The sequence below is a fragment of the Dicentrarchus labrax genome, unplaced genomic scaffold (genome assembly GCF_905237075.1).
Source record: "Dicentrarchus labrax unplaced genomic scaffold, dlabrax2021, whole genome shotgun sequence".
Taxonomy (NCBI): domain Eukaryota; kingdom Metazoa; phylum Chordata; class Actinopteri; family Moronidae; genus Dicentrarchus; species Dicentrarchus labrax.
In genome coordinates, this window is record NW_026136701.1 from 14,212,461 (window position 1) to 14,238,593 (window position 26,133).

The 26,133-nt window shown below is 39.8% G+C and overlaps 4 protein-coding genes across 6 annotated transcripts; 1 reads left to right on the forward strand and 3 right to left on the reverse strand.

Moving 5' to 3' along the window:
• Positions 1–1,925: 1,925 nt before the first annotated feature.
• Positions 1,926–3,939, reverse strand: hes6 (hes family bHLH transcription factor 6). Its single transcript, XM_051425378.1, has 4 exons — positions 3,604–3,939; positions 3,421–3,507; positions 3,188–3,269; positions 1,926–2,833 (listed from the first exon to the last, which is right to left on the reverse strand). The coding sequence occupies exons 1-4, from the start codon at positions 3,676–3,678 to the stop codon at positions 2,412–2,414; spliced, it is 666 nt and encodes a 221-aa protein (XP_051281338.1). The 5' UTR covers positions 3,679–3,939; the 3' UTR covers positions 1,926–2,411.
• A 2,392-nt stretch (positions 3,940–6,331) lies between these two features.
• Positions 6,332–11,477, forward strand: itm2cb (integral membrane protein 2Cb). The gene is made up of 6 exons (XM_051425253.1): positions 6,332–6,476; positions 8,574–8,711; positions 8,847–9,038; positions 9,144–9,254; positions 9,419–9,569; positions 10,262–11,477. The coding sequence occupies exons 1-6, from the start codon at positions 6,390–6,392 to the stop codon at positions 10,351–10,353; spliced, it is 771 nt and encodes a 256-aa protein (XP_051281213.1). The 5' UTR covers positions 6,332–6,389; the 3' UTR covers positions 10,354–11,477.
• A 599-nt stretch (positions 11,478–12,076) lies between these two features.
• Positions 12,077–17,133, reverse strand: LOC127377213 (G-protein coupled receptor 55). 3 transcript variants are annotated; one of them, XM_051425127.1, is made up of 3 exons: positions 17,042–17,133; positions 15,353–16,115; positions 12,077–14,298 (listed from the first exon to the last, which is right to left on the reverse strand). In XM_051425127.1, the coding sequence occupies exons 1-3, from the start codon at positions 17,125–17,127 to the stop codon at positions 14,092–14,094; spliced, it is 1,056 nt and encodes a 351-aa protein (XP_051281087.1). In that variant the 5' UTR covers positions 17,128–17,133; the 3' UTR covers positions 12,077–14,091. The 3 variants fall into 3 exon arrangements, with proteins under 3 accessions (XP_051281087.1, XP_051281003.1, XP_051280925.1); XM_051425043.1 differs by having other exon boundaries at positions 15,353–16,118; XM_051424965.1 differs by having other exon boundaries at positions 15,353–16,121.
• A 2,460-nt stretch (positions 17,134–19,593) lies between these two features.
• Positions 19,594–26,118, reverse strand: snorc (secondary ossification center associated regulator of chondrocyte maturation). Its single transcript, XM_051425511.1, has 3 exons — positions 25,606–26,118; positions 20,799–20,966; positions 19,594–20,650 (listed from the first exon to the last, which is right to left on the reverse strand). The coding sequence occupies exons 1-3, from the start codon at positions 25,679–25,681 to the stop codon at positions 20,541–20,543; spliced, it is 354 nt and encodes a 117-aa protein (XP_051281471.1). The 5' UTR covers positions 25,682–26,118; the 3' UTR covers positions 19,594–20,540.
• Between the last annotated feature and the right edge of the window lie 15 nt (positions 26,119–26,133).

The following is a 26,133-nucleotide window of genomic DNA, read 5'->3' on the forward strand; positions in this document are numbered from 1 at the left end:
ATGCACCACCAGAAAGGACAGATTAACTTTGAACTCTCAGAAAAAAAATTTGTAATGTTTCTGCTCTTCTATGAGGGCAAAGAGACACAGAGGAGATAAAAACAAATGAGTCTCTAATAACAGCTACTACATAATAATTTATAAATGATCAATATGGGCCGAAAACTTGACATCCTGAAGTCATGACATTCACCTTTCCTCTGTAAGCGGATGTCTGGCCGACCACTGAAACAATAGCTCACATGCACTCTGCAGACAGTCAGATCCTCCAGTCCACGGCTCGGCAGGCCTGATCAAAGCGACCCTCCTCCCCGCCTCCCACCAGCCTCCCCTGTTCACACCTTAACCAAATTAACAAACTGCCCTCCTGCAGCGGTAATTTACACCTCTGGAGACCCGCAAATCCGGTCTAGTCCCCACACAGACCCGCAGATCCGAGCGGACTGCTTTAAGTTCGTTATCATGAAATAACTTTCTTTCTTTCTTTCTTTCAAAAACATTCTGGGAGTTAAACAGTTAAAAGAATAACACTTGTGTAAGCTTGAGTGTAGTAATAAAGAAGCAGACGTAGTATTACCAAAAAAATTACTCATTGTGTAGAAAGTCCACATAAGAAAGTTTCTATCATCACATATTATATTATTATAACATGTATGCAGTATTTTGTGCATTAATCTTTAAACTAATAATTCAACTGTAATTGTAGTGGAGTAAAAAGTGGAATATTTCCTCTGAAATGTGGTAAAAGTAGTATAAATTACAGTATAAAGTAGCAGAAAATGTAAATACTCAAAGTAACAGTATGTGGTATCTGGTCAGGGTAGAGCTATTTTTAACTACTTTATATACTTTATACAGTTTAGTCTCTAATAATTAATCATATTTTATAAGTTAATCGTGTTTTGTTTTCTTAATCTGCATAGTAGCAACTGCAGCTTTCAGATAAATGTAGTTTATGTAATAATACTACATTTACCTCTGAAATAAAATACACACAAAACTGCAAGTACCTCAGAATTACACTTAATTACTTAAGTACTTAGTTACTTTCCAACACTGGAGATATGTGATCCCAACTAGGATGAATATTCTTCTACATACTCTTGTGTGTTAATCTTTTTCTTGTCATTTCACCAAAGATCCCTCTCACTACGGGTGTTTTAAGACCGTGGACAGTGTAAAAAGTGACACTTGGGAGTGGACATCACAGGAACACCAGAGGAGGCATCTGACTGCAGATGGATTAAGACCCAGCTCAGGATTGCTGTCTTTTCTTATTCATTTGTTTGTAGCGGCTGATGGGGCAGAGGCAGAACGGTGTCTGTAGCTCCCACCAGGACCACAGAGGTCGTGTCTGAGGATGCAGACACAAGCTTTCTAAGGGAATGTGAATTAGCATGGCACTCTTAACCCTCCTTCTTCTGGATAGCATAGTATAAATTTACTTTTTATAAGTCATATGCACTGAACTATTGGTTTGTCACCCTGCATGAAAGCTGCATATGCAGTGTAATCCATACAATATGATAAAACCATACTCTTACAAACCAATCAGAGGATACAAGAATGCGCGACAGTGGTGGCTTTGTTAGTCATAGTACAATTCAATGACTGCGCAAGTTATTTGTTCCCATGTTATTTTAAAACTGCAACATCAAAAAAAAGCTGAAGTAGAGTTATAAAACCCATTTGCCAAGTCCTCAACGAGGCCTATATAAGGAGTGAGTGGATTACTCATTTCACACCTCACAAATGCCTACAATGTGCTAAGGGATATTGGAGAGAGAGAGAGAGAGTGCACACAAATGGCCCACTATTGCAGAGTAATAACTAATATCTTGGAAACAGCCGTGGGTGGGTGGAGAGTGGGATCCTTGTGTGTGGAAAATGTGGCTTTTTTGGAAGAAAGTGCTGCACAAATAGAATTTAAAACAAAAGTCAAAAGGATATTTATTGAAACGTATTAGGTGAGGTAGCCTACTAACAGTCATTTGATACTTATAAATACAAAAGTTAAAAGACAATCCTAAATAAAAAATAATTTACACACAACTAACAATGCATTCCTAGTGGGACAGCTATCGTCTATACAGCCCAGTCATATTCAACAAGTAAATATTTACATATGCATTTTGTCCCTTCACTGAAGGCAGGCCTGTATAAAGCCAATACACTTCCAAATGAAGACCCTCTCTGACCTCTGCAAAACAGATTTAATTACATACTTTATTTATTAAATACATTTGAATTCAATTGTAGTTCCCCAATAATTACACAAAAAGAGCTTCTCCGATGTCGTTCAGCACCGTACCCCACAAAACAACACCTGAGGCCTACCCCACAAAACAACCTAAACACAGAGCAATAAATCATCTACAGTAGATTAAAACATGCTATCTCCTTTAATTTATCTACCATGGTCTCCACACTGACTTGGAGTAAGTTAAGGAAGGCAAGCTCAACACATCCTGGCTATCAGCCTCCTCTGAAGAAGAAACCTGACTCTGCTCCGAGTCTGTATCGTCCAGGTCAGAGCAGAGGTCATCGCTGGAGGTGGTGGAGGGTGCTGGGGACACCAGGGCCGTGTACATGCTCTCAGGCAGGGCCCAAGTGCTGTTACTGCCGGGGCACTCCGCCACAGAGTCCGGGTGCATCACCCGGAGGCGGTCCTCGTCGTTCAGGGGCATGCTCTCCAGGAGGTGGTTCAACAGCTCCGCGGCTACTGTTGGGTCAATTCCCGGACAGCTGGACACGAAAGTGTGCACATCATGCATACACTGGATGTATCCCGCCGCGAACCGCTCACAGGCCTCCCGGTTAACAGCGTCAACCTCTACGGGAAGATTAAAACAAAGCAACAACCGTTAGCTCAAAACTTAGCTAAAACTACAAATGGACGCATAACGGACAAACGTCTGGTTCTCTGCTGTGATTGGCTGAGCCGAGGCGGAAGATGCACACACACACACACACCTGTGGCCGCAGTGCCGTTGATTAGAATATTAATGCGCCAACCGTTATAAATCAGTTTGTTATGTTAGTTTTTAAAGTACTATATTGTTCGGCGGCGGAAAGTAAAATGCCACACTAGGTAAATCACTTTTTAGCGAAACTGTAACCAACTATAACTTTAATTAATGGTTAATGGCTTACTTAAGTAAACAGTAATGTGCAGTATAGGGTTTACCTTGAGCCCGGCTCTGCAAGATGCTCTCCACACGTTTCACTGTCATCTCCAGCACTTCGGCGTTCTCCATCTTTGATTGCAACTGCAGCGGGTGACCAGAAAAAAGCGTAAGAAACAAGCACTGGCAAAACAAAGCTAACCAGCTAAAAACAAGACATCACGTTAGTTAATTTAGAAGAAACAACGCCACATAAGGCAGGGGCCTTAAAACATATATATAGATATTATCTTACGTCGGCATCCGCGATGAGAACTCTGAGTTCTTGTAAACTTTCATTGATGCGAGCTCTTCTTTTCTTCTCCACCAGAGGTTTCCTCATCTGCCAAAACAGTAAGGACAATGGAGTCAACTTTAGTCAGTTATCGGCCAAGTTGAAGCAGAAATATTGGCATTAAGTTCTCACACAGGCCCGTACCTTTCTGTCAGAGTTGATCCCACTGCAGTTATCACCTCTGTCCATTCCGTTTGTGTTGTTACGGATGGGGGCCATGTTGTTGTAGTTTAACCCAGGCGCTGCCAGAAGCCCACTGCACGGGAGGTTGGTGGGTAATCCAAAGAGCCGTTACAGCTTGTCAATGGGACAGATGGCCGGGCGATCCCAGCGGCCAACAAAGCTTGCAGACAGACTGGGCTCCTCAATGCACCTCCGAGGGGGCATGTACTAGATATATATGACGGTTCATTTACATGTGAATGGCTGAACTGGCTACGAGAGCAAGGCACATCGAGGGCGCGCAACGCTCGTCCCCGCCAGTAGTCAGTGGTCATGTTAGCTTTTGTCCCCAATTTCAATCTAAAGCTACAGTGAATGAAAGGTCTGAACCTACAGTGTATGAACCTACAGTGTATGAACCTACAGTGAATGTAAAGTCTGAATCTACAGTGAATGAAAGGTCTAAACCTACAGTATAAGAACTTACAGTGTATATTATATAATTTATGAACCTACAGCGTATGAACCTACAGTGTATGAACCTACAGTGAATGTAAGGTCTGAACCTACAGTGATGTAGGTCTGACCTACAGTGAATGTAAGGTCTGACCTACTGATGTAAGGTAGTGTATATTATATAATGTTAACCTACACATATATAAATACAGTATAAGAACTTACGTGTATATTATATAATTTTGATCTGACCTAACCTACAGTGTATGAACCTAGAGTATATGAACCTACAGTGAATGTAAGGTCTGAACCTACAGTGAATGTAAGGTCTGAACCTACAGTGAATGTAAGGTCTGAACCTACAGTGAATGTAAGGTCTGAACCTACAGTGTATATTATATAATGTATGAACCTACACATATATAAACCTACAGTATATGAACTTACAGTGTATATAAGGTAAAAACATGAACTGCTTAGATAAATTATATCAGAAAGGGTCTCCAAAAATGGTCAGCAACTTCTGTTGCCAAGGCAGAAACAAATAAGATATAATTAAATCAGTGGAAATACTTCAGCATTGATCTTTTATAGAAATGCATGACAACAACCATTCTACACTCTACATCATTCAGGTGCAGGTTATTTAAGTATATCAATCTCCTCTTGCAAAAAAAATACACTTCAGCACTTACCCTTTAACTTTCTGAAGCACTTTCTTTTAATGTGTGTCAGCAATAGGCCACATATCTGCCAATTCTCACATTGCATCATTAGTCAGCTGGGCCTATTTCATGTTTGATTGTTAGCCATCAGTCCACTTATGAGGACAAGGGTAATAGTGCTCCTCTCCCACTGTAAAAAATAAAACAACAGCAAAACAAACTAATGTGAATTGGATGATTTGAGCCATTTGTCAAGTACATTACTCTCATGTGTAAAGAGTGTAAAGACCCTGATGAACAAGCAGCCTTAGACAGAGTTGTGTTGGCTCTATTGTACATCATCCCTGTATTTGGAAGGTTTAATGACATGTTTACATTGCCTATTCTAGTATCATTTGTAAGTAGAGCTTTTCAGAGTAGTTTATTGTCGCATAATCAACTCAGTTTTCCTATATTGTTCAAATGTAACACACTGTGTTGCTTAAGTCTGTAGTGAGTCATACGGACACACTTCCTTGACTATTCACATATGGTGACGAGAGCTGTGTGCATGTCTGTGCAAATTTGCATGTGTTGTGTAATTAGAATTTCAGGGGGGGGGGGACATGCATTTGTAAATGTGTCTGGTTTACAGTTGTACTGTTACAGAAAGTCTGGCTGCTGGGTGATAGGGCACAAAGGTGGCCATAAGGTTTTAGTAAGTTTAGTTAAAGAAAAAAAATTAATAGTTACATCTGATCATTTGACGTGATGTTTCAAAGTTTAATTAATGAAATTAGGATTACATTTAGCTAAATAATGATCAAATATTTAAATTATTTACTACAATACCTGCTTTATAACCACATGCAGTGACCTATTTTAATCATGTAAGATTTGCTTTGAGGTATACTTACCGGTTTATACTATACTAAATGTTCGGATTACAATGCATTACATTGTACTATACATGTATAGTACAATTCACAAAGTATATTATTATATATAATATTTATTAAGTTCTCAAACCAAGGCACACATAATTCACAGTATGCAGTACTGCACAATACATTACATGCCTAGATGAGCCAACAAGTAAGGGCTAAAAGCTATTATTATTATTATTAGTAGTAGTAGTATTATATAGTAGTAGTGACCTAGTGATAACTTTATTGCAGTCTAGTAGCTGGCTGAGAGTTTGAAACATCCCTACATTTCCGGATGATAGTGTTGGGAACATGGTTGAGAAGAGGAGATGCAGCTTTAAATAAAATACGGAAAGCACTACCATATCGGGCACTTTCCTTCAGAATAAGGGCACGACGTTGTGTAATATCAACTCACAGGAGATACAATTAGGTTTTTTTCATCCTAAATATCTTAAAACATTAAAGTATATTTATATGCATACCAAATAGCTCACAAGTGTGCATGTTTTGCTAAATCTAAACGTTTTAGCCAGTCTTGGACTCTTATTTTGACAGCGGCGAGGCGGCTTTTCCTTCAGACCCACACAATACTTGTTCGTCAGAGAAGACGCTCTTCTGATGTCACTGAGTCCCGGGGGCGAGACTGGTCCTCCGCTATATAATCTTCCCGGCTCGGTGGATGAAACCAGCGCACTGAATCAGATACGAGATAAAGCAATTACACACCGAACAGACAAACATGGTGAAGATCACTTTACAGCCAGTGTCGGCGCAGAAGCCTGAAAAAGAGGTCGATGGACACAAGATCATTATACCTCAGGCTCACGTGAGTTTGCACACTTTTGTTTGTGTTTGTCTTGTGTTGTGGCATTTGTCCTGTGTGTCAGTATAGCACGAGTAGCATCCACTCCTTCTGCACAGGTAGAAGATAAGTAGATTAACGTTATGTCTGTTTATTCTTATCTGCAGACTAATGTTTGATTTGTCTGTCCATGCATCATCATGTCACTTAATTGTACGCTTGTAATCCATGATGACAGATGAAGTAATATATTGCATCTTTTTTTTTTTTTTTTTTTTTTTACTATAACCTTAATGCAGCTGGATGGTTAAACAATCACACTGCAGTTTATTATATTGCTCTTGCTGGCCGACAGTAATAGAGACTAATAATGTTGTACAGTGCAGGCCATCCCCGCTTGGGGATGTTGACATTACGTCACCTTGTTTGGCCACCTCGAGGACACACTGCAGATGGCTGCCCTGTCCTGTGTATGTGCGCCTTCAGCAGAATATGACACCATTACTCTTAAGTGGTTCATAAAGTATGCATGTATAAAAGGAACAATCCCCCGTTGTTTAAGTACAGGCGGGAGGCAGAGGCGCAAAAAGCCTCTTTTAAAACATTTGTATGTTAGTTTTTGTCGAGATGAGAAAACAACAGAGCTGTCAGATGCGGTCACTGCACCAATCAGTGACGTCAAGAGGTGTTATGCCACGTAAATCCTGCAGGTTGCGCCTGAGAGTGCACGAGCCTGTGAGTGAAAATGGTAATCCAGGATTATTTTGTGTTGTATGTAAACAGTAGGCGTGGTCTACAGGCAGTTTACTGATTCCTCACTCAAATTGGCATTATACAAGGTCAAGAGTTAAAATTTGTAGTTTTACTTTAGTTAAAGTCAAGTTCTAGGGCAGGTAAGCAGTAGATTGGCTTTAAATGACCAGGGGAGTTCAGAAAGGAACTAAGCATCTCATTGTGTTACACTGGCAATTTACAGCCTGAAACTAATCTGCAACATGGAAGATCCCAGGTCCTTCATTTTCAGACTGCAGTTCTAAAACATAGAGCTCAATTTGAACAGAATAAAGCTGTATTGAAAGTACTAAATGTTAAAGTAGATAGATAGAGAGATAGATATTGTGCACATGATGGTGTCTTGATTTTTCCTCATATTATTGCTGAGTTATGATAGTAGAACGGCTTAAATTGAATGTTTAGACAGTCTGGCTTGTCACAATAAATTCAGCTTTTCTTAGCTTCCTTTCTGGACTACCTCCCAGGAGTTAAACATAATTAGATATGTGGTACACACAATGTACGCCTGTCTACACCTCGTTCTTTTTTTCTTCCCCTAACACACTGTACACAATGAATACCACTTGATGACGCATCCATCACTTCTGCAAACACCTTTCACCTGTTCGCTACGTCAAGCGAAGAATAAGACATGATGTCAAATGCTGTGTGGATTCAGATTGGCTGCGACTGTAGGCTAGGCGTCAGAGCCAATGTGTGTAGATCTATTAATATGTCCGCCTCTGCCGAGGGACTCCTGCTCCATGCAATTGTTCTCATTTTGACTCCCACTGAGGGTGCTAGCAAACTGCAAATATGGAGCGTGGAAGTAGGCCTCTAAGAATAGACCCAGACGGCCACGTGCCAGCGTCTTCGTCAGAGCCTGGCACAATCTGTTCTCCCTGCTTCCGCTCTCCATAGCAACAGTAGTAGGGAGAGGCAGCAGATTGACTGAGAGACTGTGGGTGGGCATCTGGCATGTCTCATTCCAGTCCGTCCTACGTCTACCAGATCTCCTCCTCTGACTAACGACTTGGCAACCGCCTCTTATCAGAATTGACTCTATTACGATTTCGACTTTAAAGCATGGCAGTGTGAGAGGACATCACGTCCACTGATGCTGATACACCGTTATAGAACTGGATAGGACATAAGACATCAAACTAAAATCTACATCAAATGGAAAACCATTTGCAACATTATGCACATATTTTGTATAATTTAAAAACTTGTGGTCACGCCAAAGGTTCCGGTTCATACCACAATCTCTTGGCTAACTAGCTGACTTCTCCTTGTCAACCTTGACTTGTCCTCTAACCAATCTGCCTTTCTCTTTTCTCTTCACAGGAGCAGCTGGTTCTTCCTGTCAGGCCCAAGAAGCCTTTTCCAACTGGCCTCTGCTGCCTCACCTTTGGCCTGGTGGTCTTCATGTCAGGACTGGTGCTGGCCTCTATCTATGTCTATCGCTACTACTTTATACCTCAGGTCAGTTCACTCTGCCTCCCTTTATTACATTGTATCCTGAACCCAGTGGCAACGATTGTTAAGAACCTAAAATGTTTTAAAAACACACAACCTTCACACATCACATGCTAACTCAGCTCTGTTGCGTACCATTAGCAGATCCCAGAAGACAGCTTGTTCCACTGTCGGGTAATCTACGAGGACTCTGTGTATGCTCCTCTGAGGGGTCGGCAAGAACTTGAGGAGAATGTCGGCATCTACCTTGATGACAACTACGAGCAGATCAGTGTACCTGTGCCACACTTTGGAGGCAGCGACCCTGCTGATATAATCCATGACTTTCAGAGGGTAAGGCAACCATATGCTAACTGGTTTCCTCTCATTACATTTTGTGTTTGCATTACAAGTGTTTCATTATGGCTTAGGTTTTAACCTGTATTTAATCTATTCCAGGGCCTTACAGCCTATCATGACATTGCTTTGGACAAATGCTACATCACTGAGCTGAACACAACCTTGGTGATGCCTCCAAGGAACCTGTGGGAGCTGCTCATCAATGTCAAGGTGAGGCACTCACTACGTTAGCTGTTGATGTCACTGACGAAGCCGTTGTGAGAGCATTGTTGGAGATGAATGGCTGTCGGAGAGAGTGAAGGACAGCATGTTCCCATCCTCCTCCCACAGACAGATCGACTGATGAGTGATTCATTTGTGTCTCTTTGCCACAGAGAGGGACGTACCTTCCTCAGACTTACATCATCCAGGAGGAGATGATGGTGACAGGGAGGGTGAGGAACATGCGGCAGCTGGGTCCATTCATCCACAGGCTGTGCTACGGCAAAGAAACCTACCGCCTCAGACGTCGCAACCAGCACCGACGTGAGTACACACTTCCTGTTCCAATACACTCAGGCAATATGAGATGCTAAATAATGAGTGATGATGAGTGGCGGGGTCACTTCCGCTGATTTATCCAGCTCTTTCACACCCACCCTTGTGAGATGTTGAGTCTTGTGACGTGTGCTGGGTCACTGTGATCTCTCTGTACTCGAGGAGGAAAGTATTCCTCCGGTGAGTCACAGGGAATCCGGTGTTCAGTTTTGGTGTGTAGGAGCAAGCAGAGAGCAAGTGACCATGCAGAAAACAATGACAACCAGAACCAAATAGGGGCTTCCTATTTTAGACAGTGTGTCTGCAGTGTAAATCCTCCTCTAACAGCCTGGCAGTATGATTCTCATGTCAGTGTGTGTGTGTGTGTGGGCACAGCCTGGGAACTTCCTGCTATGTGAGTCACTAGTACAGTGGACACATCCACACACTATGGAGGTGGTAGTGATGCACATGAGCAATATCTCTGTCGTTGCTGCCTTTAATTGGAGTGAGATCTTCAGAAATGATGCAACAAACTTCCCCCTGAGTACATATATGGATGTAATCTGCGGGGATCACCACTGCTGATTCAAAATGGACGCGAGTGTAGGCATGGCAACAGCAGAAGTATAATGAACACAGCTATCTTGCAGTTTCAGTACTGAACAGATTTTCTAAACATGTCGTCTTTTCTCTTCCAGGTATCGAGAGGCGCGAGACGAAGAAATGTCATAGCATTCGTCACTTTGAGAACACTTTTGTGGTTGAGACTGTCATCTGCGACAGGGTCTAAATCTGAAGCGGAAATCACAGCCATCAAACACTGAAGCCAATTTCAAACCATACCTCCTTGAATTCTTTAGGCTTTTAACTGCACTTTAAGAGCAAGTATTTGTCCAACAATTTGAGTTACAGTTTTAATGTCTGTTTGTTTCAAGTTGGAAATGCTCTTTTATTGTTAATGTACAATGTTAATGTCTTTTTTATTCAGACTGTCTGTATATTTGGACGATGTTATAAATGTTTGGATATATCTGTAGCTTGTCAAATTGTGCATCAGATGTTAATGTTAATGTGTGTCAGTCTGTGACATTTTCATCAGATGACTTTTATTTTATTTTTGTCCTTATTGTTATTTAGTAACCCAGTGTACTGTGGGTGGTGGTAAGGATACTTGGGAGCTGCTTGCACTGTGCACTCAAGTTAATATTTTTGTCTTGTTGTTATTTTATTTTGTTTTGAATGTCAGAAAATGGCAAAACATACCTCATGTAGTTTAGACGTTTCTTTGCTGGTTTATATCATTAATGAATGGTGTATATAACTTTGATTGTTCCTAAGCAATATATACTGTAAATTGATTTTGAACATATTGTTACAGGCATAGATTTTTATCTGAAATCGACTTGTTTTGTGAACATTTCTTTATGGTTTGTCTCTTTATTTCCTCTGGTGTCACACTTTTCCCACTCCTTGGATATAATGGCTTTAGACTGTAATTAGTAGCAGTGCTTTAGAGGGACAGAAGGAACCAAAGTCTGCAGTCAGCAATGCTATGCTTATTGTTAAGGGTATATGAAATATTTAAAATGAATGCTTTTTACTGTAGATGATATCAAAGGCTAAAACTCATTTTGTCTTGCTCTTCCTCCTCTACTTGGATTTGGCTGTTGTCTTTAGCTCTTGCCAGTTCCCAGTCTTTCCTATCTTGGCATTATAATCTCTACATTGTTGATTTGTCCCAACTTTAAAAAGATTTGGGGTGTCTTTCTAATGTACAACCAGGAGCAAAAAGGTCTCTTTTGAGAGAGACATGTGATATGTGCTCATATTTCATCGTCTTGAATACCTTATTTTGCTGTACAGTCGATTTTTCTTGTAATATTTCACTGCTTTAAGAATAAATGATCAAAAATGTTTTGTCTTCTGAATGTTCATCAGTATCAGTTTCAGTAAAGCATACATGAATCTGCAAATGATGGGTTACAATAATTGGAAATTGTGCAAACTATAATATGTAAATATTGCAAAAAGGCAGCCAGTCTTTGAAAAAGGGAAACAAAGACTATATTTTTCTTTGTAAACTTCCTCACAGCTAGTACAGACATAATGTAGCTGGGACAAACGCACTGGCCTGATCTGTTCACCGGGACATGCATCACATATTTTAATACGTTGCCTATGATATGTGGATGATTGCAGCTTCCTTGTGGTAAATGTAACACGTCACAGGATGAATCTCTTGTGGTTAGCTGTTTTTCATTTGAAAATGGAAGTAATGTTTCTCAATTTTTTTTAATATAGATGTCATGCAAACTGTTGAGAAAAGTCAAGTAAAAGTAAAAAACTTAGAAGAGAGAACCATAGAAGTAAAGCATATTTTGTAAAAATATAAACGTTCTATGGGTCAGTTAGACCTGTGCTGTCCTCCTGTCAACAACTTTGCTCTGATAAATATTAATTTTATATTTTATATATCACAGAAGAAGAACAGAAGAACACTCAACACACAACAATTAGATCAAGAAGCCCCATTGCTTAACAATAACACATTTTACTGAAAAATTATAGAAATGAAAATAAAACGGAATTGAGCACAAGCAAATAACATTGAAACTCAATAATGAGGAGGCTAGTGCAAGATGAAAGTATTAGGATGGAAGTAATGCAAATAAACCAAAAACGTGACAGGTTTCATGTCTTGTTTCTGTTTTCAGAAGACAGCTTTACACTCGTTATTTTAAACAAAAAGAAAACAGCATTAATATACAATAAAACCCCTAATGGAACGCTATGTAGACTTATTAAAGCCTTTCACTTTTACAATAAGGCCGACTCTATTTAACAAAATAAGACAGAGAGTGGCTCAATGTACCGCATGTACAGCTTTCCATTTGGGTTTAGTTTTGACTGCATTCACATACATCAAAGGAAGCCTATAAACATACTAATATCAAAACTGTCTCATCAACAGTCTTAGTTGTACATAGGTCATGGTGACTGCTATTAATAGATGGCTTTTAACAATTCTTATAGTATTATTGCACATTTAAAGCTACATTGTAAAAATAAAAAAATATAAAATTATATGTAGATGTGTCATGACCGACAGCATGTCACATTGTGGTGAGTTTAAAGAAACTAATATGTAAGAACAAATAAAAACAAACATAGTAAGCTTGCAGTCGTAAAACTGTCAGCCGACCTTGCCTTATAAGAAATACAATCTGTAACTGAAAACGGTAATCTCCCTTTACGACATTATTCTTTGATTTTCCATTAATAAGGTCAGAGAAGATTTCTAAATTATACAGACACGTTGTACAGAAAACCTTTGGCCCTCAGCCTCGGGCTTTATTTCTATAATGATTTACAGAACGGACACATAAATGTATCTTCTCTTCGCATCAAAGGCTAAAAAATAACCATGTCAGAATACCCAAAATTTAAAAGTTAAATCTATTTTAAGATGCTATATTCATAATTACTTTTTATTAATCAATGATGGATCTGATGGAAAACAAGTTAATAATATTTCAATAACAATGAGCTGAAGAACCAAACTAAGAAATCATCGATAATTAAGATAGTAATTAAATGTTTTACTGTTAAACCTTTACGTTTATAAGAATCTGTTGACATTAAGAGAGTAATTCTACATAATTATTAATGAATATCAATTACTTACATTAATGTGTTTCATGATCTCAACTGGTTGGTGACTGTGAGATTTATAGATCATGATTATTTAAATATACTAGATAAGTGAATATGGAAATTAAAATCAAATTAATAGTTTAATTTGCTTACGTTTTCATTATTTACCTTTTTAAAGTTGACTTTTTATGTATTTTATTGTGTTTTTTATTTTATATATGATGCTATATAAATAAAACCTATGATTATTTTCATAATTAGATGTCTGATCAGACGTTTCACAATTTACTAACAATACCTGTTGAGCCAAACTGGTCCGAAATGTATCGGCCCTGATCTGAAGTCGTTCTTCTGAGCAGCCTTTTACATATCTTTGACTTGACTTTAAATGCATACAGTAGAATTCAAAGCTCTGCTCACGTACTCCTTAATCAGTTTCTCACTCATTGTCATTGTGTAGGACTGGATGACCCGAGAGTGCTTTCGAGCCATCTCACAAAGTTCTTCATTTAAGTCACAATGTGGCTTGTTGGCAGATTGTCTTTTTGCAGTCTATGGGTAACAGATCTCTCTGAGGTTAAAAAGGTGCCTACCGGCTTCCTGTCAATGGACTAAATCATGTATCAGTGCTTGTCAAATCCTCTCCCTTAAGCTTTACTCTCAGCACTGTGGTTAGATTGCACTCTGACCTGCTTTATTTCCACCCATTACTCTTAACGCCACATTTTCTCATCAGCTACTGAAAACAATACTGGCCCCTTTTTCAGTTTCACTGCTCTGCCCTAAAGTTCAAGATGCCAGCTCCAGTATTCTCTACTCACAGTCCTCTGAGGACAAATTATATATTTTAACTTTAATTATCTTTGTTCCGTGTTCAGACCTCTGAAGTGCTGCAAGTGGCTCTTCTTTGGCTGATCGCTGACAACCTGAAGCTGTTTCTGGGGCTCCTCACCTCATGAGCGATGAAGTAATAGCACAGAGCGTCCAGACAGCAGGTGATGTTAGACAGGCACAAGGATAATTGTAGGAACAGGCTGATGTGGCCCATGGTTCTGCAGTCTTGAATCACTTTTTGGTGCACCTTAAATGGAAGACAGAGAAACATTAGTCTACCATACTTCCTACGTGCATGGAAATCTTACACCCTTTTACAGCAGAGGGAACCCAGCTGTGTAAACTGTTTCATGTTCTTATCAGGCTTTTTTTTTTTTGAAGATGATCTCTTTAAACTTTCGCTTCACTTGCTTTTTTTGTGGTTGCATTTGTCAGTATGTAATAAGGACTTTGTTCCAAATAATATCTCTTACATCTGAATAAAAAATGACACACACAATCTGAGTATCAGGGCCTTACCCACTGAGGACACTGAGGTTATTATGTGTCGCTTTCAATTATGATGAAAAACAGGTGCAAAATGAGTCTGCCAGGACGTCAATGATTAGTTTGACTTATTTTGATACTAAAATAAAAAAAACATATTGCATAATGTGCTTCTGCTGGTTAGATATGCAGACCTCATATTTATGTAACATTTATATTGTAAAAATAAGACCTTCACCCAAGAAATGTGTAAATTAGTATAACCATATGTTTATGGGTTTGTCATTTTTCATGCAAAAAAAAAAGGTTACAGCCCTGCCTCGTATGCCTGTTGCTATAAAAGTTAAGTAGTTTGTTTGATTTAGTATAAAAACCCAGGCAGGAAGCGCTACTTCTGAGAGCGATGTAACACAAAGCGGGTACTCCTGATACACAAGCTGGCAAGTACAGTCCATGAGAAAGCTACTTGTCATAAAGTGACTTTATAATCCACCAGTCCCTTTCTTGTGGCCATGATTCAGTATAAGTATAATATAGTTAGTAATTTAAATCATTAGTTAATCGCAAAATGAATTATGATTTTTACTCGTTGCTTGGTACATTTCTATGGATTTTAGAAGCCAGAAAAAATGGAAATGAGCAAAAATTAAGATTTGCGATTGTATGAGAACTTGGTGGTGAAACCTCATCTGCTGATTGAAGATTGTGTGATGAGATCTACTATCTGGACCTTGAGGTGAGATTATTGTGTCATCTTTATTTGCACTTTCACTGTACAGTTCAGTTTACTTTAAATAACTTGCAGCTGATCTCACCAGGAACTGCAGGAAGATGCCCAGGTGGCTGGGGGTGAAAGGCACCAGGAAGGCACTCAGACTGCTGTAGATGATCTTTACACAGGCCTGGCTCTTTGGGCTGCGCTGGCCGGACTGTTGAAGTGCACAGATGGTCTGGACTGAACAGCAAACCAGCACCAGCGCAGGCAGCAGGAACCCAAACAACAGCAAAGAAATGATCACTGGAGGGCTCCAGCCTTTTGTTGAAAAAGTGTGAAAGCAGCGGAAGTCTTTGTGCCCGGCCTCCCTGAAGCCACTCATGGTTAGGAAGATAACTGCTAGCACTACTACCCAGACCGCTGAGCAGGTCCCCAGAGCTACTTTGGGCGAGCGCAGTTGCTTGGCTTTGAACGGGTGACAGATAGCCACCCATCGGTCCACAGCTATACACATGATGGTGTAGATGCTGCCATATATCCCAACAAAATACAAGCTTTCCAAGGCTGAACAGAAAGGTTGGAGGTAGGCAGACCAGCGGTGATGGGTGGCGTACATTTTGAAGGGAAGGAGAAAGAGGAGGAGCACGTCCATCAGAGCCAAGCTGGTCATGTAGATAGTTGACTCCGTCCATTTTCGCAGAAAGACACAGAACACAAACAGCGCTGCAACATTGAGAATCAAACCAAGGATGAATGTGGGGACGTAGATGATCAGCTCCATATACCCCATCACTGAGTCCACATAGGGAAATGAACAGTTGCTTGCCATGGTGCTGCTGCTGCTGCTGCTGCTGCTGCTGCTGCTGCTGCTGGGAAAATAGTTTGATTTGATTTAATTTCAAAGGCTCTGTCACAATTTCAAAATGAATCTGTCTTTCCTGTCGCTACTCTGTGTTCCCACACAGAAACATCTGTAAGAGACACTGTTCCAAGCGACTAAAAGTCAGCTGTGTGGGTTTACTAGCTGTGAACTTGTTTTATGTATCTGGTTTCTGAACCACAAACAGCCAGAGAACATCCTTTATATTAGTTTGAAACGTTGTAAACAAATGTTTTGCAAGTTAGAAAGTGCGCGGGAAATTATGTTTTCTACCTTTCTGATACTCCTCCCTACTGTGTGAGGCAGGTGTGCAGGAATGCAGAATGTTTCTGTCTAATTAAATTGGAAATGACAGAGATTTAAAAGGAAATAGCTTTTCTCTATTAGATTAGGCACCTGCAGCAACATGCCGTTTACACTGTACATGTTTTAACATACATGACCTTTTCAGTGCACCTCTCTATAATTAAACTCTAATGTAAAGTCTCATAAAGATCTGAGGAATTAGTGATTTGAACAAAACAAAACACAGAAAATAGTTATTCTGCAGTCGTCATTGGAGCGAAATGTCAGCTTGTGACAGAAAACTTAGCTACCACCACTCTGAGGAGAGAATAATTGCAGAGAAAGACCTAACATACAGTATTTCTCAGCTCTGTGGCAGTTTATCTAAAAACATTCAAAAATCATCCACCTTTATATCTTTCCTTTATCATCATTCCTTACTTATTGTATATTTTCTCATTTGAGCAAATTAGCAATGAATCAAGAACACCAAGATCTTCTAATTTAAACATTTAAACAAAAGTGCCACACACGTTTGGTCCATTATTGACAACTAACTGAAGCTGTTAAAAAGTCTAACCAGGTGTCTTGTGCAATGGAAAATGTGAAATCTCGTCCTCTTACCTTACGGATGCCAGCTTCTCAGTCAACTGTTTCTGTCTGACTGTCTGCACTGTGCCAGACACACTTCTGCTTTCTCTTTGTTTCATCACCACTTCCTGAGTCATGCCACACATCATGCATATGTGTTCAAATGTGTATTTTAGCCGTTGGAAATCAAAGCAGAGGCGAATTCATCCAGCAGTTTTAAAGATACATGCATGTGTGCTCACTGCAAGCTGCTACTGTAGAACAGAAGATTTCATTTGTATTTATAACATCAGAGGAAATTAATAGCACGAGTAATACTCACAATGATAAATATATATTGTGTTTTAAGAGCTGAGACTTGTTTCATAGAATAGGAAATACAATAATTAGAGCTAAAATAATTAATTAATGTCAAATGTTACGATTTGCTGCCTTTATCAGTTTTATATCACTGTACACTGAGTAAACTAGTAAAGTACTAAACAATTTATTAATTAATTAAAGAAATAACACGCAAATAGATCGATAATGAAAATAATTATTAGTTGCAGCCCTAAAAATAAAACCACACACAACCCAGTGGCTCTGGGAGGTTTTTATTAGCCATAGATGTACTTTAAGCTAAATGTTCTCATGCTCCCAGTGGCAGTGCTAACACGGTGATGTTCACCATCTGAGTGAACATGTGAGCGTGCTAACCTTTGCTAATTAGAACTAAACACAAAGTACAGCTGAGGCTGCTGGGAATGTCAGGATCATTGCAGGTAATTGGTCATAAAGTATTGGATAAATTTTTTTGTTCTTAAAGAACCGTCAATGTCTGAACACAACTTTATCTCAATCCATCCAGTGTGGTGGGCCAACAGACTGCCCACAACCACATCCCTAAAGATTATAGCTCAAAGACTAAAAAGCCAAATATCAAAAGCAAATACAATCTTAAACAGGATACAATAAAGGAACATTGAGGAAACTGTAGCATTAACTAACACCACGGGTCTCCCATTGAGTATTTATGTGAGGTTGTGTTATCTCCTCAGACTGGAATTTCCATCACTATATAAAGATTAAATCACACAGGCTGTGATTGTTTACTGCATCTTGTGAACGTAGGTGCTTACTAAACTTAGTGTATGTTGAGATGATTATTTTTTTACCATCGATCGGGAATACGGTGAAGAACATGGTTGTTGTAGCACGTGAAGAAAAGGCCTGAAGCAGGTGACTTTGTATTTCTATTTGTCTTGTTTTTAAATTTATTGATTTTTTTAGGTCAGACACTAGTTTGTTTATAGTCAGTTTCCTGTGAACTCTACTGTGGTTTCTATACTCAGACTGTTATTAGTACTGGTATTAGTCTGAGTGTGTCTTCCTTTATATAAAAAAAAAGACTGAAAGCAAAGCTTTCCAGACAGTCTTTCAAGTTTGTGAGATGTAGCAGTAGCAGATTTAGACTGTGATTAAGTTTGAGGGTTTCCTGGTTTCAGGTGCTGAGATGACTTAACTATAGTGTGAGAAAGTGTTTGCCTCTTTTATCGTAAGCTAAGTGACATGCTAATGATGATGTTTGTGGAGAACACAACACAAAAGTTGTACCAGAGAAATATCTTTGAACTGGAATATATCAGAAAGGTTTAGAGCACATTAAGGTAAGATGTCTTTTGGAAGACGACAGCCTTTTGTCTGTAAATGAAAGTGAAGATGGCTGCCAGTTACAGTCACCTACTGTTTTGTGACTGAAGTGAAGCCGATTGTCTTTTAACACAAATCTGTTCTCACTTCAAATTGAATACGTTTTGGGATCTTAAAGGCTTCGGATTGTTTGTTTTGTAAAGTTACTAGAGACCAGTGTTGGGCAGTAACTCATTACTAATAACAATATTACTTTCCCCAAGTAACTAATAGTGTAACTAATAACAAATACATTTCAGTAACAATATTACAGTTACTCCTCCAAAAAAAGATTTGTTACAATATTACTTTTGTTGTGAACTTTATTTTACATCCCACTATCCAGTCACATCCTTGGATTCATTTTTGTAATAGAGGAGGAAACTAGTTTGGAAGTTAGAAATAATCCATAACAAAACTGGATTTTAATCGTCATAAATCTGAATTTTGGGGAGAAAGGACACAATTACCACCATTTTATTTTGTGGGGAGCAGCAGAAAAGTAATACAACTAGTAGTGTAACTAATTACTGTTGGCAGGGGTAAGAAGTAAAGTAAATATATTACTTTTTAAAGGGTAATGATTAATATATTAAATATATTGAGTAACTATTACCAACACTGTTTGAGACACACACATTTTTACCATTAATGTTCGCTGCTGCATGTTTTTATATTTAAGTAAATGTTGCACTTGATGATTTTGTATCAATGTATTTTTTTATCAAAAGGTCACAAACTGTTTTCCATAAAATAGCTCAATGCTAACTGACTGACTTGGTTATAATTATATATATATATATATATATATATATATATATGTATAAAAATATATATATAAATATCATTCTGTTGTGTTGACTCAGTGGTCATGTGTAAAAAAAAAAAAAAACTCCACATGGTACTCACACAAGTTTGGCATGTGATTGTATTTATTTATTCATCTGGAATTTTGAACAAAATAATTGGGCAGTGACATTACCATGACAACATCCAGCTGTATAGCTGGGTACTGAGGACAATGAGGCGTATAGAAAAACACAAAATAATTTTACTGAAATAAATTCCCCCCTCCTGCAAATAAAACAACAAAAAACTACAAACACTCAGAGCGAGGATGAATGTGTGTTTGCACTCAACTAACTGTATATTTGCTTTGCAGGTAGAACAAACAACCCGACTACCCTGTTTACATTCATCGAAGAAGCCTTTTTAAAAATGTTTTCTCCTTTTTTTGACTCTACAAATGTTTGTTAATGGTGCAACACAAACTTAAAGACTTGTACACGGGTGACACAGAGGGGATATTTTAGAAATAGTTTTGGCACAAGGTGAAGTCATTGTGAAAGACCTCAATTTCATTTAGGCACGTAAATCTAAAAAAATACCTATAAGACACAGACTAACAAAAGCACATACACTTCTTGAACAAATAAAAGCAAACACATACAGCATGCTTCACATCAAACTCTCAACATAAGGGAAAGACTATCAGGAAACAAACAGCCCACAAACATTAAAAACCCCTTTAGAGTGTGCATGTAAGACAGCTGAACAAAATTAAAATGACATGGACATGCTATGATTTCCACTGGAAGAGCCAGCCAGTTTCTAACATCACACCTTTAGTAACAAGTGGACACGTTGAGCAACAATTAGAGCGAGTTTACAGGAGTAACAGTCAGTCAAGGGACCTGCCACAATTTCTTAGCATCTACGGCGAAAGACACAAATTCATGGTTGAAAGAAAGACGAGGGGTGAGTTCAGAGATTGAGATGAGAGGCACAAGAGAAAATGTTGTCACACTCATGGCATACAAACACACACATGCATACACACACAAGATGGGAGGCATTCACTCTAGGAGGTGGTGAACTTCCTGAGTGTGATGACGATGAGGGCAAGGAGGACAGACGCTCCCAGGAAGACTGCTATAACAATGGCTGTGATGGCCCCTGGCCCCAGCACCCCTGCACAGACACACACACACACACACACACACACACACACACACACACACACACACACACACACACAGGAAGAGATGCAGTTTTAACCATCTGAATACACAAGATTGACACGTATTTGGTAACTCAACTGATCAACTGTCAGCTTTACCTTCCTCCTCCTCCATGGCATGGGAGTGTGTGGTGTCCTCGTAGTCGAAGGTGAAGGGCTGCTCCGTTATACCCTGGAAAGGATCTTTGGTGGTGATGTCACTGGGTGGCTCTCCAGACATGGTGTCCTGGTTGTCCCTGGTTGTTGAGACTGGGTCTGCATCTGCCTCTGCAGGCCGAGAAAAAAAAGCAACTTAATCTCTGGTAGACAAAGACTGCCTGCTGTGCAGTACTGACTTACAGGATGTTTCCTTAAGGCAGTAATTTCACTGACGAGGCCCACTGCTTTGCTAATGGCTCTGTCTGACCCTAACCCTGGACGCTGAGGCCTCTGGGATGCAGAGCTGCATACATCGCCCGGTCTGTAATGACTTCAACAGCCTCTCTCTGTCTCACCGGTCAACAGTTCATTCCTGGGCATAAGGATGTCTTTGTAGAGGATGGACATTTTGTCCGTTTGAGCTACATGTGGCTTCTCCACGTTTCTCTTTTGCCGAAAGGTTCAACCAAGCTTGTCTACTGTATAAAGAAAACTCTCTTTCAACCAAGGTTTGGTTAATTATTTTGGTGGAGTTGTAGATATTTTATGCTTCAGCACAAACAACTTGTAGGAGAGGCGGTGATTTGCTGTGCATGGAGCTCAGGTTTCCTTTACAACTCTTTGCTTCTCTTGTCCGCTGCCAATCAATCGTCTGTTCTTATGCCATCCCAAATTGTCCTCTGACATTCCTCTCATCTGAGCACGAAGCCCCTGAGACTTTTCACACCTCTACAGTAGCCAAGGAAACAAAGTCTCTTTCTAGGCCACATTTCTGTTTCCTAACACAACTCTTAGCCTCTGGAAATGCTCAACTGAACCGTCAAACCACCAAAATTAGTCTGTGATTGTGGTCGCTGCCATCTCAATGACAATTGAACGGCTGTGCAGCTTTTCTTTTGAAATCCAAAGGAAAAGGAGGAAAATTTGATCTTCATCGCCCCTGAAAAAACAAACTCTTCACACACAAGCCCACCCACTCACTGATTCACTTATCCTATCCTCAACTCTACGCATACCAACAAAACCGTAATCCAAACATATTTACACTCAGCTTATTTAACGCTACATATTTACTCTGTAGCCCCTGACGCCCTCAGTAAACTCCTTCACCCTGTCTTACATCTTTTCTATGTCATTATCAAAGGATTAATCTGTCAAGTAGAGCAGAAAACATGACACTATTACTAAGAAACCAGTGCGTACGATATAATCTTGAGTCTTCAACGGTCGCATATTAGCTGGGATATCTTCTAAGTTCTGATATGGACTTCTGGTGTGAGTATTTTGATGCTGTTGTGTTGACTCTGAGTCGTGTGCAGCTTCCTGTCCTGTAGCTGGCAGGAGGTATGGAGGCCCGGGCCTCTGGCCAGCTCAGCCATCAATGAGGCCTTCAACCGAGGGCACAAAAGGCAGCTTGTGCGGTCACGGAGGGTGGCGGGCTGCAACCAGTAACAACCGGCCAGGCCCAAACCAGGCCCCGGCTGGGCACTGGATGTCAAACAAACTTGTTTATTAAATAGTCCCTGTGTGTAAAAGGCTGCGCCTTTCTGGACAGCTTGATTTAATAAGAAGGCAAAAAATAATAACATGATGTTTTCCGTTGGCGTTTGTTTCCACAAGGAGGGGTTTACTCACGCTTGAAATTTCTGTTTAATGGAATTAGCATTAAAAAAAATCTTCTCAGCTGACAGTTTAACGCAAGGTCAGTGGTTCCGACTTCTGTTGTCTGATGTCCCCCCACAGCCCTGTCAGATGAGCCCAAGAACCCCTTCACTGACACCGTCTGACATCTCCAAATTAACTGTTTATCAATTACTTTGATCAGTTTGAATTATTTCTTAGCTAACTGTTTCAGCTCTTTATTCATTACTGAGCTTGTACAACTATCCATTAGTTTTAGCTAACTATTTTAGGGGATAACGAATTGTTGACACGGCCTGTTACTCCAAAACCTCAATAGCCAAAAAAAGGTCCCGTTGGACAGAAGGTCCATATTTACGGCAGCCATTATCTCCAGCTCTGAAGGCCATTGTTGTTCCGTAAACACTCTACCTGGAGTTTTTTGTCCTGAATATAGAAACGTATTTCAATATGCAAACGCCAGGTGATCTTCGTCATCATGGTAACAATAATAAATGTGGTTGTGAAAGGAATGCAGTTTGGATAAGTTTACGCAACATCTGGTTAGGCTTAATTACAAGTTTTGTATGTAAGTTAAATATGTTTAGTTAAACCAGGTTGGTACTTTGGGAGCAATGGGAGTTTGTTTTCGGGATAACAGGCTGTGGAAAAATGGCATGACACCCTATTTTAAATGTTTATCTTACTTTCATCTATTTCAGCTGGTTGTCTTACCCATGCTTTTAGCAAACTATGTTAAATGTGTATTCATCACTTAAAACAAACTAATTTAACTTCTCATCTATGACTTTTAGCTGAATATTTCATCTCATCATCTCGTTCTCTTACTCGTTTTCAAGCATGCTCAACAGTAACACATGATGTTAATGTGCTGATTTGGTTATTAAGTTTACCTAAGATTAGTATCACATAAAAATTTTTATCCTTTCTGGCTGTTTAATTTCCTCTTTTACACACATATATTGATAATGATTGGAATTAAATCACAGTTTGATATTTTTTTGGTGGGGTTAATTGAGTTCATTGGTTTTAATTAGTTTAGCTTTCTACAGATCACCTGACCTACAGGAGTAACCGCTACCCCTAGTTGGGAATCACTGCACTAATTTACACTTTTTAAAGACATGACTCCACGTGTCAATCAAGAACCCTCCTTCTCCATACACAAGTGCAGACTCATAAAAACCTGGCAGACTGTAGGGAAGAGTGATTTCAGACACTAAAAACACAGAAGGCCATTTGTTGGTACCTCAGACCTTCACTGAGGATTTCACATCAGCCAGAGAGATGACAAAGTGCGCAGACGGGTCTGTGTGAAAAGCAACCTGGCCAAGCATTGAAAGCGCAAATGACGCAGCCCAAACATGACATCGATAGTGTCATGTGTCCTTGCTTCACCCTCTTTCACTTACACACGTGGTGGCAACATTTTCCTTGGTAAAATATGTGACAAATGACCAGTGTGTCTTGGATTTTATTCTGCAACGAGGAGAGAAGGAAGGATAGTTACAGAACTAGCAGTGAACCCTTGTCTGTATTGCATGGCGAGGCTCTGTGTCGCTCTCATTTAATCATGTCAGCAATTTTGAGGAAGATAAAGATGGTGTGAGTAATTATCATACTTTTTTAGTTTGAGCTTTTTTTTTCACACATCTCGGTTTGTTTCCCATGCTGAGTCAACCGCTGAGCTGCATGTCACACTGGTTCAGTCACTTGGTTGGTTGTTGCTGTGGTTAAAATTGATAGCATAAACATCATGTAAAGTACTTGGCAACCACCGAACAGACAGATAACAGGCAGCTGCAAAGGGCAGAATCAGTGTACAGGCAAGCAGAACGCAGTTGTCCTAAACAACATTTCTCTACAAATATATAATTCTGAAGCGAATTATCCAGATTATTCTATTTGCTTGGATGATCTATAAAGATATCTGAAGTCCATCCAGATACTTTATGTAAAAGAAAATCCCTGAGTGGCATTAAAAATATGCAAGAGGAGGCCGCAAGATATTTTTAGAAAGGTGAGGGCAAGTTACAGCACCTCACAAACCCTGACGTATTCTTTTTTTTTTTTTATCCCAGTAGGTTTTGTGTCCCATGTAAAAGGTGACGGATGTATTTCTTTTCCCACAGCACAGTGAAGACATCATCAACTTGCTATATCTCTGTCACCCAATCGCCCCCTTGACCTCTACTGTGACCTCTGGGCCTGGGAGCTGGTTTTTTTCCAAGTTGATTTGAGAGTAAAAGAGGAACAGAGAACAGACTAAAATAAGTGAAAGTGAAAGAAAGACCAGTTAAATAGCCCTCATTCTGGGAACCAGTTGATGTTCTGCTGTTTCGTACATCACAAAAAATGTGCACAGATGAAGACAGAATCATTTAATCTGTCCGCTTGTCACACTACTACCTCCCAAATCTGTCCACATACATGAAATAAACTCAACACCTGTGGACGTCTCACTACCTCAAACTGATACGACACAGAAGCACTTTATAACCTTTATAACTGGAGTCGGAGGGCAGCAGGTATTCAGTTTCATAAGAACATCAGGCATCATGAAAGGAACTGAGTCATCCTGTTTGTCAAAGAGCAGCTTTCAGGAGTCTCTGAGCCTCAACAACTGCATCATTTACATCACGCAGCAGACTCAAACACACAGGTCTGTGAATGTGTGTGTGTGTGTGTGTGTGTGTGTGTGTGTGTGTGTGTGGTGTAAAATGACACGTATACACACATCTTTGATTTGATGCCTACAGAGGACCAAACATCAGCCCATGAATCACATACAGCAAGATAAACAACAGTGTTTAGAATAGAAAACCTTGAAACTACTTATTCTAATATCTTAAGGACACACAAAAAAAGATCTGCAATGATTTAAAATAACCACATTTTTCTAGAACAAACAGCTACTGACTTCTTTTTTCGGTCACCTTTCTCCTCACATCACACCTCTCATTTCAAGGCTGAGAGCCGGATGCTTTTTTTTTTTTTTTAATAAATAAGACTGTGTTCCATTTCTAGCGTAATTACTTGCAGCACACAGCGGCGAGATTGCATACATGTTACCCAACCCACAGAAATGAAATAAAAAATATCAATCTCACTCAAAAAGGAGGTTTACCTGTGTGTACAAAGGCTACCATGAGGCCTAGGAGCACCAGGAGGAGGAATCTGCAGATACTGCTGCTGTGAACCATGGTGGCTGCGAAGGATGAGCGTCAGACAGAGCAAAGCGTCTCCAAAACCCCTCGAGTAGTAGTAACTTCAAACGAGTAACTGACCCCGGGAGAGGAGCGGGAGAAGAGTACAGGGGACCGCAGGAGGGGAGAGGTAGGCAGCTGAGGGGGTGAGAGAAGGGGTGGGGACTAGGTGTGCACAGGACTGTCTGGACAGTGTGGACTTTGTGAGCACATCATCGCAGGGCACACCCACTCCAAACTCCTCCATCCACATAGTTGGGCGTGAGGGGTAAACATTTGGTAGCCGCTGACCTCGGCCAGGTCACATCACGAAGGTCTCTGCAGGACATTTTTATGCCTTTACTCTTGAAGGAAAGAAATCTAAAGATGGCAGTGGAGGAGAAAGTATTGAGGTCTGAAAGTACCAATATCTACATGCAAGTAATCCTCCAGCAGTTCATTTATTGCAC

Bases quoted from the DNA above. Each gene is read 5' to 3' on its own strand.
- hes6 (XM_051425378.1), bottom strand. From the start codon at position 3,678: ATGGCCCCCATCCGTAACAACACAAACGGAATGGACAGAGGTGATAAC. The intron at 3,508-3,603 runs GTACGGGCCTGT...CTGTTTTGGCAG, and splicing joins GGATCAACTCTGACAGAAAG to ATGAGGAAACCTCTGGTGGA. The intron at 3,270-3,420 runs GTAAGATAATAT...CACCCGCTGCAG, and splicing joins TTCTCATCGCGGATGCCGAC to TTGCAATCAAAGATGGAGAA.
- LOC127377213 (XM_051424965.1), bottom strand. From the start codon at position 17,127: ATGAAACAAAGAGAAAGCAGAAGTGTGTCTGGCACAGTGCAGACAGTC. The intron at 16,122-17,041 runs GTAAGAGGACGA...CTATTTTCCCAG, and splicing joins GAGAAGCTGGCATCCGTAAG to CAGCAGCAGCAGCAGCAGCA. The intron at 14,299-15,352 runs GTGAGATCAGCT...CTTCCATTTAAG, and splicing joins GCATCTTCCTGCAGTTCCTG to GTGCACCAAAAAGTGATTCA.
- itm2cb (XM_051425253.1), top strand. From the start codon at position 6,390: ATGGTGAAGATCACTTTACAGCCAGTGTCGGCGCAGAAGCCTGAAAAA. The intron at 9,039-9,143 runs GTAAGGCAACCA...AATCTATTCCAG, and splicing joins TAATCCATGACTTTCAGAGG to GGCCTTACAGCCTATCATGA. The intron at 9,255-9,418 runs GTGAGGCACTCA...TCTTTGCCACAG, and splicing joins AGCTGCTCATCAATGTCAAG to AGAGGGACGTACCTTCCTCA.
- snorc (XM_051425511.1), bottom strand. From the start codon at position 25,681: ATGGTTCACAGCAGCAGTATCTGCAGATTCCTCCTCCTGGTGCTCCTA. The intron at 20,967-25,605 runs GTAAACCTCCTT...CTCGGCCTGCAG, and splicing joins GGTAGCCTTTGTACACACAG to AGGCAGATGCAGACCCAGTC. The intron at 20,651-20,798 runs GTAAAGCTGACA...GTGTCTGTGCAG, and splicing joins TGCCATGGAGGAGGAGGAAG to GGGTGCTGGGGCCAGGGGCC.